Below are 18,466 nucleotides of genomic sequence, written 5' to 3' on the forward strand. Positions count from 1 at the left end.
GACTTCAACTGACAAGACAGTCGGGCGGTGGAAGGGAGTATGGGGATGAGGGGGAAGACTTGCCCATCACTAGGGCAAAATCATTGAGGCAGTTAAACAACTCATTGGTGTTTCTGAAGGCCCAGAATGTTGCAGGGTTGTCTTGGTTGACGCAACTCTACTCCATCATGTGGCACTCTGGAGTGGTTCCTCTGGATTATCAGACTGCTGTGGTGGTCACCATCTTTAGGATGGGGTATCGGAGGGTTAACTACAGGGAAATTATACTCTTCAGCCTCCCTGGGACGGTCTATGGCAGGGTACTGTAGAGGAATGTTAATCCATCTTTCGAACCTCAAATAAAGGGGGAACAATGCGATTTTTGTTCTCTGGTTGCTGAACATTTGATTAGTTCTTTATCCTCTCAAGGATATATAAGACTGTGTGTGAATTTGCCCAACCACTCTACATGTGTTTTGTTGATTTGGAGAAGGCACTCAATTTGGTCCCATGGAGTATCCTGTGGGAGGAGCATGGGAAGCATGGGGTGTCTGGCCTGTTGCTATTAGCCATTTGAGCTCTGTAATTGTTGCAGGAGCTTGGTCCACATTGTCAGCAATAACTCATTTCTGGTGGGTGTTGGACCGAGTGAGGGCTGCGCTTTGACACCAGTTCTGTTCATAGAGAATTTCTAGGCATATCCAGGTAGATGGCCAAGTGGCTTCAGAATATTGTCTTTAATTTTGCAGATAATGTGGTTCTGCTGGGTTCATCAGCTGGTGGCCTCCAGCTCGCACTGATTAAGGGGAGAAAGGAAGAGGAGATTGACAGGTGAATTGGGGCTACGGCTGCAGTGATGAGGACATTGCATCAGGTTATTGTAATTAAGGGAAGAGATGAGTGTAAAAAAGCAAAACCCTACCCTAGCCTAGCTTATTATCACAAGATCTGAGTACTGAGATCTGGTGAACACAATAAATGAGATCCTGGATACAAGCGGTGGTAAATAAGCTATCTCCGAAGGGTGGCTCTCCCTTAAAGAAGGTGAGGAATTCAGCCATCCAAGAGTGGTTTAGAGCAAATTCACAACTCCTACACATGGAAAGGTGCCAGTCAAGGTGGTTCAGGGATCTGACTAGAATCCCTCCTGGATGAGGTGCTTCAGGCATGCCCCACCAAAGGAGGCCATGGGACAGACCCACGACACGCTGAAGAGATTACCTTTCTCAGCTGGCCTGGGAATGCCTGGAGGTGTCTGGGGAGAGGGAGGTCCTTGCTTAGGCTGCTGCCCCCACGACCCAGCCCTGGATAAGCAGCAGAAAATAGATGGATGGATTGATGGAAGAAATCTTAGTTCTCACCGTCAATCGTTTCCAATATGAAAAGTACACCTCTGTTTCAGGTAATGCTCCACAGCGTAAGCCACTTTGTCTGCACCTAAGTAGATCACACTTGGCTGAACAAAGTAAAAAACATTTGTCACTGTAAATATGCGGATTTGTGTTAAATTATTTGCCATTTTATTCCATTCTATAACAGCAGTGTTTTCAGAGGACACAAACTGGCAAGAAGAACTTGCTAAGAGAATTCCAAGGGTCAGCTGGTCATAAATCCCAGCATGTATCATGCAGGTATAAGCACAGGAACATACAAATGCCATAGTTAACCTAGAAAAGGTTAAAGGTCTTAAATAATCAGGCCCCATCTTATCTTAATGACCTTGTAGTACCATATCACCCTATTAGAGCACTTCGCTCTCGCTCTGCAGGCCTACTTGTTGTTCCTAGAGTATTTAAAAGTAGAATGGGAGGCAGAGCCTTCAGTTTTCAGGCCCCTCTTCTGTGGAACCAGCTTCCAGTTTGGATTCGGGAGACAGACACTATCTCTACTTTCAAGATTAGGCTTAAAACTTTCCTTTTTGCTAAAGCATATAGCACTTTATATAGCCTCTGTAGAAATTATCCACATATCTCACTTATCTTAACTGCACTACTGTATAGCTCTGTAAATAATCATTCTGTACATACGATAATTTTTAACCCTACAACTGTTTACAACTTGCATAGTTCCCATTTCTGTATAAGTGTATATCTCAGATTTCTGTAAAGTTATTTATTTCATATTCTGTATAGTTTTTCATATTTATATCCTGTTCATAGCTTGTACTCACTACAGCCTGTACATACCTATAGTTATAGAATATTCACAACATACTTCATACCGTGTACATTATAACATACCATAATAGACCCATTCTGTAATATACTTACATATCTATACTATTGCTAATATATATTGTAATATATCTATATCACTAAAGCACTTCTGGATGGATGCAAACTGCATTTCGTTGCCCTGTACCTGTGCATGTGCAATGACAATAAAGTTGAATTCTATTCTAATTCTATTCTATATAGTTAGGGCTGGACCAGGTGACCCTGAATCCTCCCTTAGTTATGCTGCAATAGACGTAGGCTGCCGGAGATTCCCATGATGCATTGAGTTTTTCCTTTCCCGTCACCTTTCTCACTCAGTATGTGTTAATAGACCTCTCTGCATTGAATCATATCTGTTATTAACCTCTGTTTCTCTTCCACAGCATGTCTTTCATCCTGTTTTCCTTCTCTCACCCCAACCGGTCGCAGCAGATGGCCCCGCCCCTCCCTGAGCCTGGTTCTGCCGGAGGTTTCTTCCTGTTATATAGGAGTTTTTCCTTCCCACTGTCGCCAAAGTGCTTGCTCATAAGGGGTCATATGATTGTTGAGTTTTTCTCTGTACCTATGAAGCTCCTTGAGGCGCCTTTTGTTGTGATTTGGCGCTATATAAATAAAGTTGAATTGAATTGAATTGAAAAATTTGCAATGTGTTGAATTGCAACACCTGCTGTAGATACACACAGTCCAGGAACCAACCATCGTCATAATAGAATGAAACCACCACTGGAAAAGCAAAGGCTGTTTTATTCCTTTTCACACACAAACACACACACACACACATATGCGCGTGCGCCGGGTTATTAAGTCAGATCTTGTGATAATTAGCACATACAGCTAATCTGTGTATGTACATTGACAGAGACTTACTCAGGCAATGCTCTTCTGATGATGCTGTGAACTTGCTTGTAGATATCCAGTTTGGACAGACAGCTGCACTGGGTGTGGTTGGCTACACTGATGGTCACTGGTTTCGTCCCTTGGGTGATTGGCACTCTGATCTCAAACAGCTGCAAAGAGTTGTAAAGAAGCAACGTGAATTAAAAGAATGTATATTGATATGCACTGTAAAAATAGCAATGCACATCCTATCAATTTGTCAAGGAGAGTATCTCAAAAAAGTCAATACAATGGTACATTACAATGTGAAATAGCTACTATGGTAATGGTCTATACTCACTGAGAAGATAAGGGCCTTCTCTAAACAACTATTCAGGAATGGAAACATAGTCTAAGGCCTAAAACCTATTAGCTTTATTTTTCTTTTACTAGTTTGGGGATCACAATATAATTAGAGAATAACTAGCCCGTGTTACATATGGTTTATGTGTTTTGAAAATGAATTAAAAGAAAGAGAAAAAGTCTAAAGCCCCATACACTTATAAAATAATTTGCTTGCCAGACATCACTTGGTAGCTAGTGAACATTCAAGGCTCCAGTGGCGTAGGTAACCCTCAAATGGATTTACCACCCAGTCAAATGTCAATCAGTGTCATCCTTCACTCCCAAATATAGTCTGTTCAGCTGCTCCATCACACTTAAACTTGCACATCAAAGGTTCAGTGTGTAAAATATCACAGCTAGATCCTAGTAGGTTGCAGATAACAGTTAACTGAATTCTTTTTTCATACACCTCAGATTTCAAGTGCATTAATGCTGAGCACATTGGGCACTGTAAGACAAACACATTTCAGTCAGCCAAGAGAGATCAAGAACATTACATTTAGACTGTAACACCTGCGGTTGGCCACTTTGGATTTCCCTATAGCAGTGCTTCTACTGCTTCTACAAAGATCACCAAAAAAAATTTGGCTTCAATTCATTACCAGTACTTTGGTTTGGATCACTTTTTTCTCAGTATATAGTAGTATATCATATATATCATGTATCAAATCACAGAGTACAAATGAGTAGAACTGTCCAAACTTTGACTGGTACTGCATTTGCATCACCTTATCCCCAATCTCCTCTAAACTTCCTTTCATTGTGGCATTGTGTGATTCTGAGTGAGGCAGTTTAGCCAGCTTTACTTTGCTAAACAGTCAATCTGGTGAGCATTCTGGTACAGCATACCCAGTTACCAGTAAGTACTTTTCTACACTGCCAGTTGTAGTGTTGTAAAAAAATTTTTTAAAAAAATATGATTCAGTGAATACAGTGAAGTATCTGTATAACATCTTTTGCCTGGTCAATGCACAAAGTTGCAATTTGACCGAGAGAAGACAACAGCAATAAGATGTTAGTTTTCACTGGCTGAAAGAGGGGCCAAGTGCAAATTATACTGGCATTTTAAAATAAGATTTGCTCTGATTATGCAGTATGAAAGCTCAATGTGTGGAGAAGGGCGTAGTGGACAATTTTAAGATACCAATTCCACAGCCACAATTTGTACAGCGGGAATGGCTTCTTAATTTTTTACAAGAGAGCAAAAAAGAGCAAAAAAATGTTTTCTGTAAAGGAAACATTTTGTTCTCTCAGCTTTTGAACAATGACATTTTTTATTAAATTGTGCCTTTTGTATCAAAACAGTGGATTTTAATCCAATCAAAGATGTGCAGATTCTGCAAACAAGTGCAGAATTTCAGCTTTAGTTCAAAGGTTTAACAAAGCATTTGCATTATTATAGAATTTTTTATACATCTTTAATCACAAAAAAAGTATTTTTGATTGCAGACTCTGACAATGTAAGCAAGGAATCTGAATTTGTGTTATTTCAGTTATTACATTATATATAGTATAATGTATATATATATATATCTGATGATGTCTAAGGCAGGAGAAGGAGGGGAAAAGAGGGGTAGGGGTACAATAAAATGATAGAGTGCAAATAGAAATACACAATATATTGCCAACTGGTCCTGTAAGAAAAGAAAGCAAAGAAAGATAGAGCACCAGGACCACAGAAATTAGAAAATACACAGATACATAAATCAAGAGTCTTGTTGTAGTGTGAGTGGGAGAGAGTTTGTGTTAGAATGCCTGTCTTTGTCACAAATGTACTTAATAACAAGGGTGGGAAGCCTCAACAATGCCCCCCGGAAGCCAGAGGCAGACAGACATGGAACCAGGACAACTGCACCATCCGCAGCCTCCAAGAGTACTGAAGACTCAAGGCCACACATCTTGGTGACAACCGCACACCCGTTCCAGCAGAAGAAGGAGGGAGGCCCCGATGGGCTTCCCACTGCCAAAGGGCGAGAATCCCAGAGAGTCAGGGGCAATGGGCAGTCAACCCTGCTAGAGCCTAGCCACCCTGGTACGAGTTGGAAAGGACCACCCAGCACCCGGCAGCGTCAGAAGGTGATTTTTTTCAGGGGCTCCTCCATTGCGTTTCCCTGTGTAGACCTGCAAGTTACATGCATAAGATGAACCTGCATCACAGGCGCCCAAATCTTTATACCATGCTTGGCAGGCTTAGATGGTATATACTGGGCAGCAGCCCTGAAATGGCATCAGCTGCTCATCAATGATGACATTGGGGCCAGGGTTGTAAAACAGTTGAGACCGGCCGCTCATTTGCCCCACACCATCCTGATGGCAGCTAGCTTGTCTCTCTGCCGTCAAGCTGGTCTATGATCATGGTCATCAAAACGGATGGTCCTGGAAATTATTTTGAAAGTTTTCAGAGACATCCTGGTCCAAAAAAGATCTCTGCCAGTTTCTTCATCCTGCAGGGATTCTGTGGTCTCCCATTTGGACCTGAAAACACCAGCAAGGATAAGAACCCCAAAGTGAGCATCCAAATCGGTTTTGTCCAAGACTTTCCATGTCTTTCCAAAAACTCTGCTTCCTTTAAATTGGTGCAATCCAGGATGATTTTCTTGATAGGGTATTGCATGCAAAGGTCAAAAGAAGACTTGATGTTTTTTGCATGACTGCCCAGCGTGTAGGTTCTGGTATTATTCGAATCACATTGGTTCACATTGGTTCATTTCGTAAGCAGGAAGACCATTCAATTTTGCCATCTTTTACCATCCATACGGTGTTATTTGCAAGCTGCTAACAGTCTGCTCACTGGTCTTGGGGCTGGCTGCTCCCTGCTGGTCTTGGGGCTGGCTGCTTGCAGGCTGGTCCTGAGGTTTGAAGCTTGCTAAACTTTAGAGCTGGCCGATGCTCATCGTCCTCTTCAATCCTCACATTCTTAAACTTTTTCCTCTGCATCGCCATCAAAACCCTCTGTCTCTTCCAATAGCAACTGTAAGGCAGTCTGAACAGAGAATCGCTTTGCCATCTTGATCAGGTGTGGAACCACAATGAGATATTTATAGTGTCAGGTCCCCAATATTCATTCCTGCAAGACAAAGGGTGAAACGTGTGGGAATGTGTGTGCAGACAGTGTTGGGTGCTCCAATTTTGCAACCTTGTGCGGGAACAGCACTGCTGGGTCACACCTGGGTCAATTCACAATGCTTTACTTTCTCCTTCTCTCTCTCTCTCTCTCTTTCTCTCTCACACACACACACACACACACACACACACACACACACACACACACACACACACACACACACACACACAAGCCCAGAGAGGAGGAAGGAGAAATGAGGGTACACAGGACCTATGATTTCCACACTTCCACTAGCCACGGGTCCAGTGGACCTGACTCATTCATGGCCAATTTACAGTACCATGCATCAGCTGCACATGCTCGCAGGTGCTGGAGCTCAAGCAGATATCAAAGACGTTTAACAGGAACGACTACTCGGTCACTGAATCCCCAGGTGTCCGTGTCCATGTCTGAGTATAATCTAGGGTTAAGTGTTTTAAAGTATGTGTGCTCATATCTGATGCATCAGAAACTACAACACAGTTTCTCTATATGGTTAGTGGTAATGTCTTGAATGAGTTTTAAAAACCTGCCAGTGTAGATTCTGTGTCACATTTTAAATCAAATTATGTTTACAGGTTCTGAAAAAACAAGTCTTATTTGAAGCATAGGGATTCTTTGAAATATCTTCTAGTGATTTATGACAGCATTAAATTTAGCACACTGGCAGCACCGTGGCACGGTGGTTAGCACCGTTGCCTCAGAGCAACAAGGTCCTGACTTTGACTCCACCATCTGGCTGTGGCATTTCTGCGTGGAGTTTGCATGTTTTCCTCGTGTTTTTGTGGGTTCTCTTTGGGTACTCTAGCTTTCTCCCACAGTCCAAAGACATGCAATTCAATCCATCAATCAGTCTTTATTAACAGACCTTATGTCCATAGTTAAAGCCATAATATACATAAAATTAATTTTGGTTTAATCAATTTAACCAAAAATCTATTTCAATATAACCTAACCCCAATTTTTTTAAAAAATGGGGTTAGGTTAAATGATGATTCTAAATTGCCCATAGATGTGAATGTGAGTGCAAACTGTTATTTGTTTCTATGTGCTAGACCTGTTCAGGGTGTACCCCCCTCCCTCTCGCCCTATGACAGCTGGGATAGGCTCCACCCCACTCCACCTCTCAGACCCTGATAAGTAAAAGCGGAAGAGAATGAATAAATGATTTATGTCAACATGAAATTTATCATACTTGCAGTGATAACAGAGAAGCAATTTACTTTCATATTTATGACAACTATTCATTCATCTGGGCTTAAAATAAACTAATGAAAAGTTGCATGAAAAAATGGCATACAATATACACCCAAATACAGTGAGCAACAGTTACATTCACATTCTTCTGTGGCATAGTTAACTTAGTTAACATAGTTAACTTAAATAGTTAACTTCCTGTGCTGAGTGAATCCACTAAAACAGTTCATCTGACTCAGAATGCTACCCCCCGTTCATTCAAGCAGTAATGAATAGGAAATGAATAACACAGCTGACTTAAAACTTAAAACTTAAAACAATAAGCCATCCTACAATTCATAACTGAGTCCATAAAAACAGCTATGTGACAATTAGAAGGTGAGGGAATATACTCTTTGTTTCAAGGTAAGTGAAAATCCAATGAACCACTTGGTGCCTCTGCTTTAACACAAACTGTGTGACTTTTGATCAGCTGCAAGCCCTCTGTTTTATTTGGGGTTTTTTGCCCTTCCATGTCTGCATACAAACCCACTGCACCCACTTTGCTATGGTTAAGGAGAAACAAGTTCAGGTAAACTTTTGCAATTCTGGCACATTTTTTAAATATAAAACTCTTCTTGACTTTTCAGAATCTTAGAATCTGAAGGAAGGAACGCCTCAAAATTACAACATCAGAAACATATTTATGCTATGCTTTTTTCAGTTTGCAAAGTGCAATTAATCAATGGACATTTAAGTATCATACAAAAGTCCAATTTTTGTTGTGATTAATTCAGTCCCAACGGAGGAACAACAGAAGTCCTAAATAAGTTGATTGAATACATCAGTTCGAATGATAAATACCATAAGTACCATTGTTTTTCTTGTGACATTACCAATAAGTGTGATGTGTCACATGGCCCTCTTCCTATTGAAAAAACAAAAGTTGTATCCAAGATGGCCGACTTCTAAATGGCCACCATGGTCACCACCCATCTTGAGGAGTTTGCCACTCACATATACTAATGTGCCACAAACAGGACTTTAATATCACCAACCATTCCCATGTTATTACGGTGTATCCATATAAATGGCCCACCCTGTACAGTCTCATCATGTACTTAGCTGTGCATGTCCTCATGGTGTTCTAATGTTTTGCACTCTGCTCCTTGTCGAGCTGCTAGAGAACTACATACTGCATGATCTGCCTCTTCAGGAAATGTTTAAAGACAACATAATCTAATCTGTACAACTTCCACATTTTTGAAACACTGGCCTGGATCAGCAGCAAGCAGTAACATTTACTTTACTCCAAATGAAACATTATCATGTTATATGAGACATCAGCCTCGAACGACTGCTTGCATGCCTCGGCTCCTTGTGTGCATTCTCCATGCGAAACATCATTGTTATCTGTCACAGCTGTCTGTGTTCTGAGCAGTGTCGGTCAAGTTACTTGAAAATAGTAATTAGTTACTAATTGCTGATTTCTTATTTTCAAAAGTAACTAGTTACTTAGTTAGTTTTAAAAAGCATGATACAAAACCTGAATAGGTAATAAAGTAATAGACCTTTCAACCCAGTTCTATTTTTTCTGCATATTTGAGTATATAAAACTGAATCAAATGAAAAAGCCTCTTTAAAAAAAAAATGTTAATTTGAATCTTTTAACTTTATGCACATTGCATCAAGCAAAAAATAATTCATATGCAACAGTCTCTGACTTGAAGAAATGTGTTTAACATTTAAACCTATGTTCTGCATATTCCAGCATATAAAATAAAATAATGTTTTTTTGTTTACACTCACTCTTTCAAATAGATGCAAGTAAAACACAGCAAAAAAATAAATAAAATCAAAGACTCAGCGGCACTGAGTCCTGTCACTCTTAAATCTATTGTCACCTGTTTAGCAGGAGTGGGGCCGGTGGGTGGAGGTTTGCCCTTTGCGGTCATGTCAGTGGGGGATCCGGGGGTTTCTCTGTGAACGTCACATTCCCGTGGCAGCGTGCAGGGTGCTCGCTCAGATTTGAAGTTTAATTTTTCACTTTGGAAACAAGTTTTATTCCCACGCAGAGTGTACAGCAGACACTAATGTTTTGTCACTTTTTACAGACTAAAACTCAGTAACCCGTTGCTGCCCATATCTGGTCCTGAGTGTCTTTTAATTTCAAATTCAAATTCAAATTCAAATTTCAAATTCAAATTTTATTTGTCACGTACACAGTCATACACAGTACGATATGTAGTGAAATGCTTGGACAACTGCTCGTGACCTAAAGAAAACAAAAAAGGAAAAGGCTATGAATAAGATAAGAAATAAATATGAAAGATTAAAAAGGGTAAATTTAACTAGGAAGGAATAAAATATAAATTAAGGTTAAAAATGAAATGTACAACTGTACAACACAAATTAGAATGAAGGGTAAATTTAACTGGGAGAATAAGATAAAATATATAAATTAAAGTTGAAAATAAAAAAACTGTACAACAAAATACACAATATAGAACTATATAAGAATGTATGAATAAATATAAATAAATATATACACAATAACAGCAGCATATACACAATAACAGCAGCGTGATTTAAGTAATGAAGTGAAAACAATGTCCAGAAAGTCCAGTGTGTGTGTAAGAACTATATGTGTGGGTCAGGACTGTGTGGTGGTGTGATTGAGAGACCGTATCGCCTGCGGGAAGAAGCTCCTCCTCAGTCTCTCTGTGTTGGTCTTCAGGGAGCGGAATCGCTTTCCTGACCTCAACAGAGAGAACAGTCTGTTGTTGGGATGGCTGAGGTCCTTCACGATCTTCCTGGCCTTGGTCCAGCACCGCCTGCTGTAGATTGAGTGCAGGTCAGGGAGCTCGGAGCGGATGGTGCGCTCAGCTGACCGCACAACCCTCTGTAGAGCTCGTCTGTCCTGCATGGTGCTGTTCCCGAACCAGGTTAAGATGTTTCCCGCCAGGATGCTCTCTATGGTGCACGAGTAAAAGTTCCTGAGCACCTTGGAGGGCAGTTGGAAGTCTCTCAAGCGTCTGAGGTGGTAGAGACGCTGTCGGGCCTTTTTCACCACGGTGTTGATGTGACAGGACCATGACAGGTCCTGCGTGATGTGAACTCCGAGGTATTTGAAGCTGTCCACTCTCTCCACTGGGCACTCGTTGATGACGGGGGTCTGGTAGTTCCTCTCCTGCTTAGTGCTGAAGTCCACTATCAGCTCCTTTGTCTTACTGACGTTTAGAAGGAGGTTGTTCCTCTGGCACCAGTTCTCCAGATTCCTAATCTCCTTCAGGTAGGCCGTCTCGTTGTTATCAGAGATCAGGCCCACCACGACGGTGTCGTCAGCAAACTTGATGATGGTGGTGGAGCTGGTAGTGGCCACACAGTCATATGTGTACAAAGAGTACAGCAGGGGGCTCAGGACACACCCCTGGGGGGCTCCAGTGCTGAGAGTGGTGGAGGCTGAGACATGTCCGCCCATCCTTACTGCCTGTGGTCTGCCAGTTAGGAAGTTGGAGATCCACTGACACATAGATGAGCTGAGTCCCAGATGCTCCAGCTTGGTGGTGAGTGTGGAGGGAATTATGGTGTTAAATGCAGAGCTGTAGTCTATGAAGAGCATTTTAACATAATTCCCCCTTCTAGTGTCCAAGTGAGTGAGTGATGTGTGGAGGAGATGAGAGATGGCATCGTCTGTGGAACGATTTGGACGGTAAGCGAACTGTAGTGGGTCCAGTGTGTCTGGTAGTGAAGAAATGATGAAGTCTCTGACCAGGCGTTCAAAGCACTTCATCACTACTGAGCTGAGGGCTACAGGGCGATAGTCATTGAGAGAAGCAGGGTGGGGTTTCTTCGGGACAGGAACAATGATGGACTCCTTGAAGCATGTGGGGATCACCGACTGAGATAAAGAGATGTTGAATATCTCAGTGAACACAGGAGCTAGCTGGTATGCGCAGTCTCTTAGGATACGACCTGGGATGCCGTCTGGTCCTGCTGCTTTCCTGGTGTTCACTCTCTTGAAGGCTCTCCTTACTTCATGCTCGGAGATGACGAGCACGTTTCCGGTGCTGGCAGTATCTTCTTGTCTGCAGCCGTTAGCGCCGCTAGCACTAGCATTGTTGGAGTCCTTAGCTGCAGCCTCGAAGCGAGCATAGAAAGTGTTCAGCTCGTCTGCCAGAGTCACGGCCGCGTTCGTCATACCGGTTGTTGGTGCTTTATAGTCCGTTATTGTCCTTAGTCCCCGCCACAGGCTCCTAGAGTCACGCTGTTGGAGTTGTGACTCTAGTTTCCTCCCGTAGCGCTGCTTCGCCTCTTTCACCGCCCTCCGCACGTTATATGACGTGGCTTTGTACGGGTCCATGTCCCCCGTCGTGAGTCCCGTGTTGTAGGCAGCGGTGCGGGATCTCAGAGCGTCGCGGATGGTTTTATCCACCCACGGCTTCTGGTTGGGAAACGTTGTGATAGTCTTTGTCTCCACGGTATCATCCGCTAGTTTCCCGATGAATCCCACAACCGCTTCCGTAAACACGTTGACATCATCATCGGAGCTGTTTCTGAACATGTCCAGTCTGCGTCATCGAGTGCGTCCTGTAACGCGGCCACCGATTGATCAGTCCAGCGCGCGACCTTCCTCTGAACTGGAACTTCCGGAATTTAACAGTGGTACTGAATAATTAAGCAAGTCACTTTGTAAATGTCCCAAAAGGCTGGTTGACATCTTCCACCTACCCTACCATAATCAATGCATAATCGATTTCTATAATAATCAATAAGAACAGGTTAATCTGAGAAAATATCTTATGCTGACCCAAGCCACTCTGGATGTCATTCTAAGAAGATGGAAGAAATGAGATCCACAGGTTTAGTGCCCTCGATGGGGAAATGCAGAATAGAAAACATTTGTCTGCTACGCACAAGAGATAGAGAGAGAGATGCAACAGCTGGCTATGAAAGCTTGTTTCCTACGCGCTCCTGGCATATGCAATGAAAACAGTTCTCCAGTCTTTTTGAGGGACATTTGAAAGCTCTTCTTTGGATGTTGGCTGACTTTTGGTTTCGATCCCTGTCAGGATGATCCTGCACTGCTTAAATAACGTTAAGGTCCATCAATATGCTTTTAATGTATTGGCAGTATGTTTGGGATCACTGTCACGTTACAAAAGAACAAAAAAAACAAATCACACACTTTCCAGATGGAAGTGGATCCAAATATGACAATACTCAATTTTGACAAGATCCCCAACACTGCTGGCTGAAATGCAGCCCTAAACCACAAGTGAGTGGCTGGAATATTTTTCAGTCATTACTCCATACAACCTGCTGCCACTGATTTTAAGTCCAGTTCTTCTTTGGCATACCTCAGTTTCTTCTCCCTGTTGTTTTCCTGTAAATATGAGATTCTCGGTTTCAGATTCCCAGATTTCTCCGTTCCTATGTAAGGTTTTTGCTGGAATTTTTCCTTTTTACTAAGACCATGACTTTCAGATACTATTCATCTACTTTAGATATTTTTTAGGCCTACCACGTTTTTGCATTTTTTTCAATTTCCTCACTATTTTTAAATTCACACCTTATACTATGCTGGCAAGGTTTGGGGTAACAGCGCTTTGAATATGACTATTTTATGCCTATCAAGCTGTGTTATGTTTTGCATTTTTCCTAGATTCAATTAAAGAAATGGGAACAAATGTGTTTTAGTGAGAGGCCTGTTAGGTTTTGTATTGTTGATTGTCATTTATGCTTATAAATATCTACTTATACATGCTTAGAGTTTTATAATTAGTTGTAGATTGGTAGAGGTTTGATCCTTGATAGTCTGCAAACTTTGTGTGCATTAGAGAGCACTCTGGGAGCATGGGAGAGGTCGTACCTTCTCTTATTGTTTTATGGTAGGATAAACGTAGCTATATCTGTTTTAGTCTAAGTGCTTTTCTTTAGATGAACTGCTGGACTTCCAGACCAGCAGGTTTAGGGAAGTCTTTATGGGGTCACACTCTGACCACACACACACACACACACACACACACACACACACACACACACACACACACACACACACACACTAGTATTGTTCACATGTATACCTATGTAAGATGTTATATGTTAATGACCCTATGCATATTCATGTAACCACAATAAAAGGAGCGCTATGGGGAACCTGGCTGAGAGTCTGACGGAGGTCAAGTGGTGGAACGACACTTGGCTCCAGGCAGGTCTCCCTCATGCACGAGTAACACGAAGAACTTTGCCTACTTGGTGTTCAATGCTTTTGCTGCGTTTTTAAATTGTCTCGTTCCAGCGGTGGGCCTGTGCTAGACAGACCCAACATTAATTGGTCCTTCAAAGCCGGATCCCTAGAATTGACATTCACCGAGGGGAAAAGGAGACATGCCGAAAGACGTCAGCCAAGACGTATAGAAGTTCCTGTAGTAAAGTCCCGAGACATGAGAATTTGTCATCGGGCCGGTGGATTAGCTGTCTGTTTTTTCTCCTCGCTGGATGGTGATTGACGGGATTCGAGATTAATGCAAGAACAGCACCAAGTAAGTACTGTTCAAAGAAGAGCGCTGTAGCTGCGCGGGTTCACGCGGACCTGAGCCGTGCGGTTAATCGCAGGCTTATAAACAAAAGAGAGCAACGCCTATGCTGTGCGGTTTCACGCAGGCAGGTGCAGCTCAGTGACTGCGCGGGTACACGCGAGTCCAGGAGCTCAACGGCCATGCGGATTCACGCAGGCTGGGGAAAGTTATAGGCCTATTTGTGTTGTTTGTGTACGTCTGTGTCAGTTGTTAAAAGTAATCTGCATTAAGCTTAGGGTTGCTCAAATTCAGTACAATGACATATGAGGTGAAGTGATAGATGAAAAAATTGTGAATGTGTCTGACGTCACAGTGTCTTTGTGCACTGTGTAAAAGTAATTGCCTCCGATTGTGAGAGCGGTGATGTCTTAGTTTGTCACTTTCAGATGAAAAGCAGACCTGAATCAATTTTCCACATGCAGCGGTCGGAAGAAAGTTATAGTTTAACATCACTGGAAACGTTCAGGCCAAGTTTATTATTTACAGCTCCATGTGTCCCTCAACCTCACAAGCGAGCTCTCACTCCTCCCTGAAGACAAGGAATGCAGCTCCAAAGAGCAATAACATGGCAGATAAAGAGACAGCAGCAAAGTCCTGAGCAAAGAGACCCAGCAAGCAGCAGCAGTGTGGACAAACAGCATCAGAGAAGAAGGGCAAACCCACCATCCTGCCTGACTGGATGAATGGCACTGTGTTTCCAACAAGCTGCACCTTCACTGTGCATGTGACAAGAACATTTGAGGAGAACTGAGGAGACTGTTGGAGTTTGACATTTGCCACCTTTGGAGTAAAATGGCAAGAAGAGACAGTGGAGGGACTCATACCAGGTTCCCCCCCTCGATCTACACACAGCTTGGAGTGATCACACACCTGTTCCTGATAACCTTGCCTGGCTGCCACTACTTAAGGGATTCCACCATCTTTGGAGAATCATTGGAGAACTAACAGTTAGTGAGGCCCCCGTTCTGTCATCTGTGATCACTCTGGTCGTCTTTTTCTCTAGAATAAATACCCCTGTCTACCTGTGCACAGATTCCTGTGGCAAAAACTGTTAGTGAGAGTGGTGAGTGGATCTGTTTTTGTGAGAGAGATTCTGTGGAGAGACTGGACCCTTGGAGAACCTTGCCCTGTGGAATCAGGACCATCCCTGATATTGTTCTTGTGTTTTGGATTGTGCTTTACCTTCACCTTGTAAATAAACATTCTGCAATTGAGTCCTGTTGACCTAGTGGTCCGTTGATAGAACAAATCAGCAATTAACATCAGAATCTGAATCAGAATCAGAAAGGGTTTTATTGCCAAATGTTGAGCAGGTTTACAACATTAGGAAATTGCTGCGGTGCTTCAGTGCAAACATACTGTCATAAATTACGCTTAAATAGACATGAAAATAAAAATAAGAATAAGAATTAAAAGTGCTACGTAGATAGATAGATATATACATGATATATACATGAGTGCAGGTGGTGATCAGTGCCAAACATGGAATGATGCAGTGAACACAGCGTAGGGTCATGTGTTAGTGGTGGGAACAGTCATACGGTTATTGTTCATGTGTCCAACAGCAGAGGGGAAGAAACTGTTCTTATGGCGAGAGGTTCTGGTGCGAATGGACCGGAGCCTCCTGCCTGAGGGGAGCAGGTCAAACAGACTGTGTCCAGGGTGAGAAGGGTCAGCTGAGATCCGAGCTGCACGCCCCAGTGTCCTGGAGGTGTACAGGTCCTGCAGAGATGGAAGTCTGCAGCCAATCACCTTCTCAGCAGAGCGCACAACACGCTGCAGTCTGTTTGTCCCTGATAGTGGCTCCAGCGTACCACACGGTGATGGAGGAGGTGAGGATGGACTCGATGATTGCAGTGTAGAATTGCATCATCGTCCGTGTTGGCAGGTTGAATTTCTTCAGCTGCCTCAGGAAGTACATCCTCTGCTGGGCTTTCTTAATGACGGAGGTGATGGTGGGCTCCCACTTCAGGTCCTGGGTGATGGTGGTACCCAGGAAGCGGAATGAGTCCACAGAGGTGATGGGGGTGTCAGTCAGGATGATGGGGGGGAGTGGAGCTGTGTGTTTCCTGAAGTCCACAATAATCTCCACTGTCTTCTGGGCATTCAGCACCAGGTTGTTGTGGCTGCACCAGGACACCAGACGTTCAACCTCCCTCCTGTAGGCAGACTCATCCCCGTCCGAGATGAGTCAAATAACGGTGGTGTCATCTGCAAACTTGATTAGCTTGACAGACTGGTGGGTGGAGGTGCAGCATTTGGTGTACAGGGAGAAGAGCAGAGGAGAAAGAACACAGCCCTGAGGGGAGCCGGTGCTGATGGTCCGGGAGTCCGAGACATTCTTTCCCAGCCTCACATGCTGTTTCCTGTCGGTCAGGAAGTCAGTGATCCACCGGCAGATGGGATCAGGCACATTCATATGGGAAAGCTTGCCTCGGAGCTGGTCTGGAAGGATGGTGTTGAAGGCAGAGCTGAAGTCCACAAACAGGATCCTGGCGTAGGTTCCTGGGGAGTCCAGATGCTGCAGGATGAAGTGTAGGGCCATGTTGATGGCGTCATCTACAGACCTGTTGGCTCTGTATGCAAACTGCAGGGGGTCCAGGAGGGGGGCCGTGAGGGTCTTGAGATAGGAGAGAACCAGGCACTCAAATGACTTCATGACCACAGATGTCAGAGCCACGGGTCTGTAGTCATTTAGTCCAGTGATCCTTGGTTTCTTGGGGACAGGGATTATGGTAGAGGACTTGAAGCAGGCAGGCACATGACATGCCTGCAGTGAGGAGTTGAAAATGCCAGAAAACACTGGGGCCAGCTCGTTTGCACAGTGTCTGAGGGTGGCAGGAGACACACCGTCTGGGCCGGGAGCTTTTCGAGCATTCAGACTCTTAAACTGCTTCCTCACACCTGCTTCATGAATATGAAGAGTTGTGGTGGGAGGAGGTGGTGTGAAATCCTCTTTTGTGTGGGGTGAGGAGGGGGGTGTTGTAGGTGAACAGTTTGAAGGTGGTGATGGCTCTATGGAGGGGGGAGAGGTGGGGGAATGAGTGTCCAAAGTGTCTCTATTGTTGGGGCCGTTGGAGGTGTGAAGGCTGCCTGATGGCTCGTCAAAACGGCAGTAAAAGTCGTTAAGGGTGTTGGCCAAGAGCAAGTCATCAGTGGAGTGGGGGGTTTTAGGCTTGTAGTTGGTGATATTCCTAAAACTTTTCCACACAGAGGCAGAGTCATTCTCTGAGATCTGCTGCTGCATCTTCTCAGAGTGCTGATGTTTAGCAATGTCCACTTCTTTAGTGAACCTGTACTTGGCCTCTCTGTAGCAGTCCCTGTCTCCGCTTCTGAACGCCTTTCTCTTTTCCAGCCACAGCTTTTTGAGTTTAGGAGTAAACCAGGGTTTGTCATTATTATAACTCACCCTGGTGCGTGATGGCACAATGCTGTCCTCACAGAAGTGGATATAGGAGGTGACGGTGTCCGTAAACTCGTCCAAGCTTTTAGAAGCAGCCTTCATTGTGTCCCAGTCTGTAGACTCCAAACACGTGCGAAGCTCCTCCTCAGCCTCGTTGCTCCACAGTTTTTTGGTCCTCACAACAGGTTTGGAGAGCTTCAGCCTCTGTCTGTACGCGGGGATTAGGTGGATCATGACGTGGTCAGAAAGTCCGAGTGAAGCGCGGGGCACCGCACGATAGGCCCCGCTGATCGTGCTGTAACAGTGGTCTAATGTCCTCTCCTCTCTGGTCGGGCATTTAATATACTGCTTGTATTTGGGAAGCTCATGGCTCAGATTGGCTTTGTTAAAGTCCCCAAGAGCAATAATGAGAGAGTCCGGGAATGTCCGCTCCATGTGCAGTATCTGCTCCGCGAGTGCGCACTGAGCTGCCTGCACATCCGCATCTGGCGGGATGTAAACAGCGGCCAAGATGAATGAAGCAAACTAGCGCGGAGAGTAAAACGGTTTGCAGTGAATAAAAAGGTATTCCAGAGAGGAAGAGCAACATGGAATCAGAGTTAGTTTGTAGGATCCTCTCAATTCACAAAGCTTAGCTCAGAAAACATGAAAATGCTCTGGAGAGCAGGGCACAATTGTTCAAAAGCTTGCCAAATTAAAAGATATGATGAAACCTCCAAATTTTGAACCAAATGTTAACCCTACTCCATCTTTGAGTTCCACACAGGTACTGCATTTGGAGCTTCCA

The 18,466-nt window shown here is 43.7% G+C and overlaps 1 protein-coding gene across 2 annotated transcripts in view; it reads right to left on the reverse strand.

Moving 5' to 3' along the window:
- vegfc (vascular endothelial growth factor c) overlaps positions 1-18,466 on the reverse strand; it is a 107,392-nt gene that overhangs the window by 42,459 nt on the left and 46,467 nt on the right. For both annotated transcript variants that reach the window (XM_085409017.1, XM_085409016.1), the window contains exon 4: positions 3,063-3,202. In XM_085409017.1, the coding sequence (XP_085265143.1) occupies positions 3,063-3,202 (140 nt within the window). The remainder of the gene's footprint in view (positions 1-3,062; positions 3,203-18,466) is intronic.

This window comes from Rhamphochromis longiceps, linkage group LG6, assembly GCF_057381845.1.
Source record: "Rhamphochromis longiceps isolate RC_006_pf linkage group LG6, R_longiceps_female_GT1.1, whole genome shotgun sequence".
NCBI lineage: Eukaryota > Metazoa > Chordata > Actinopteri > Cichliformes > Cichlidae > Rhamphochromis > Rhamphochromis longiceps.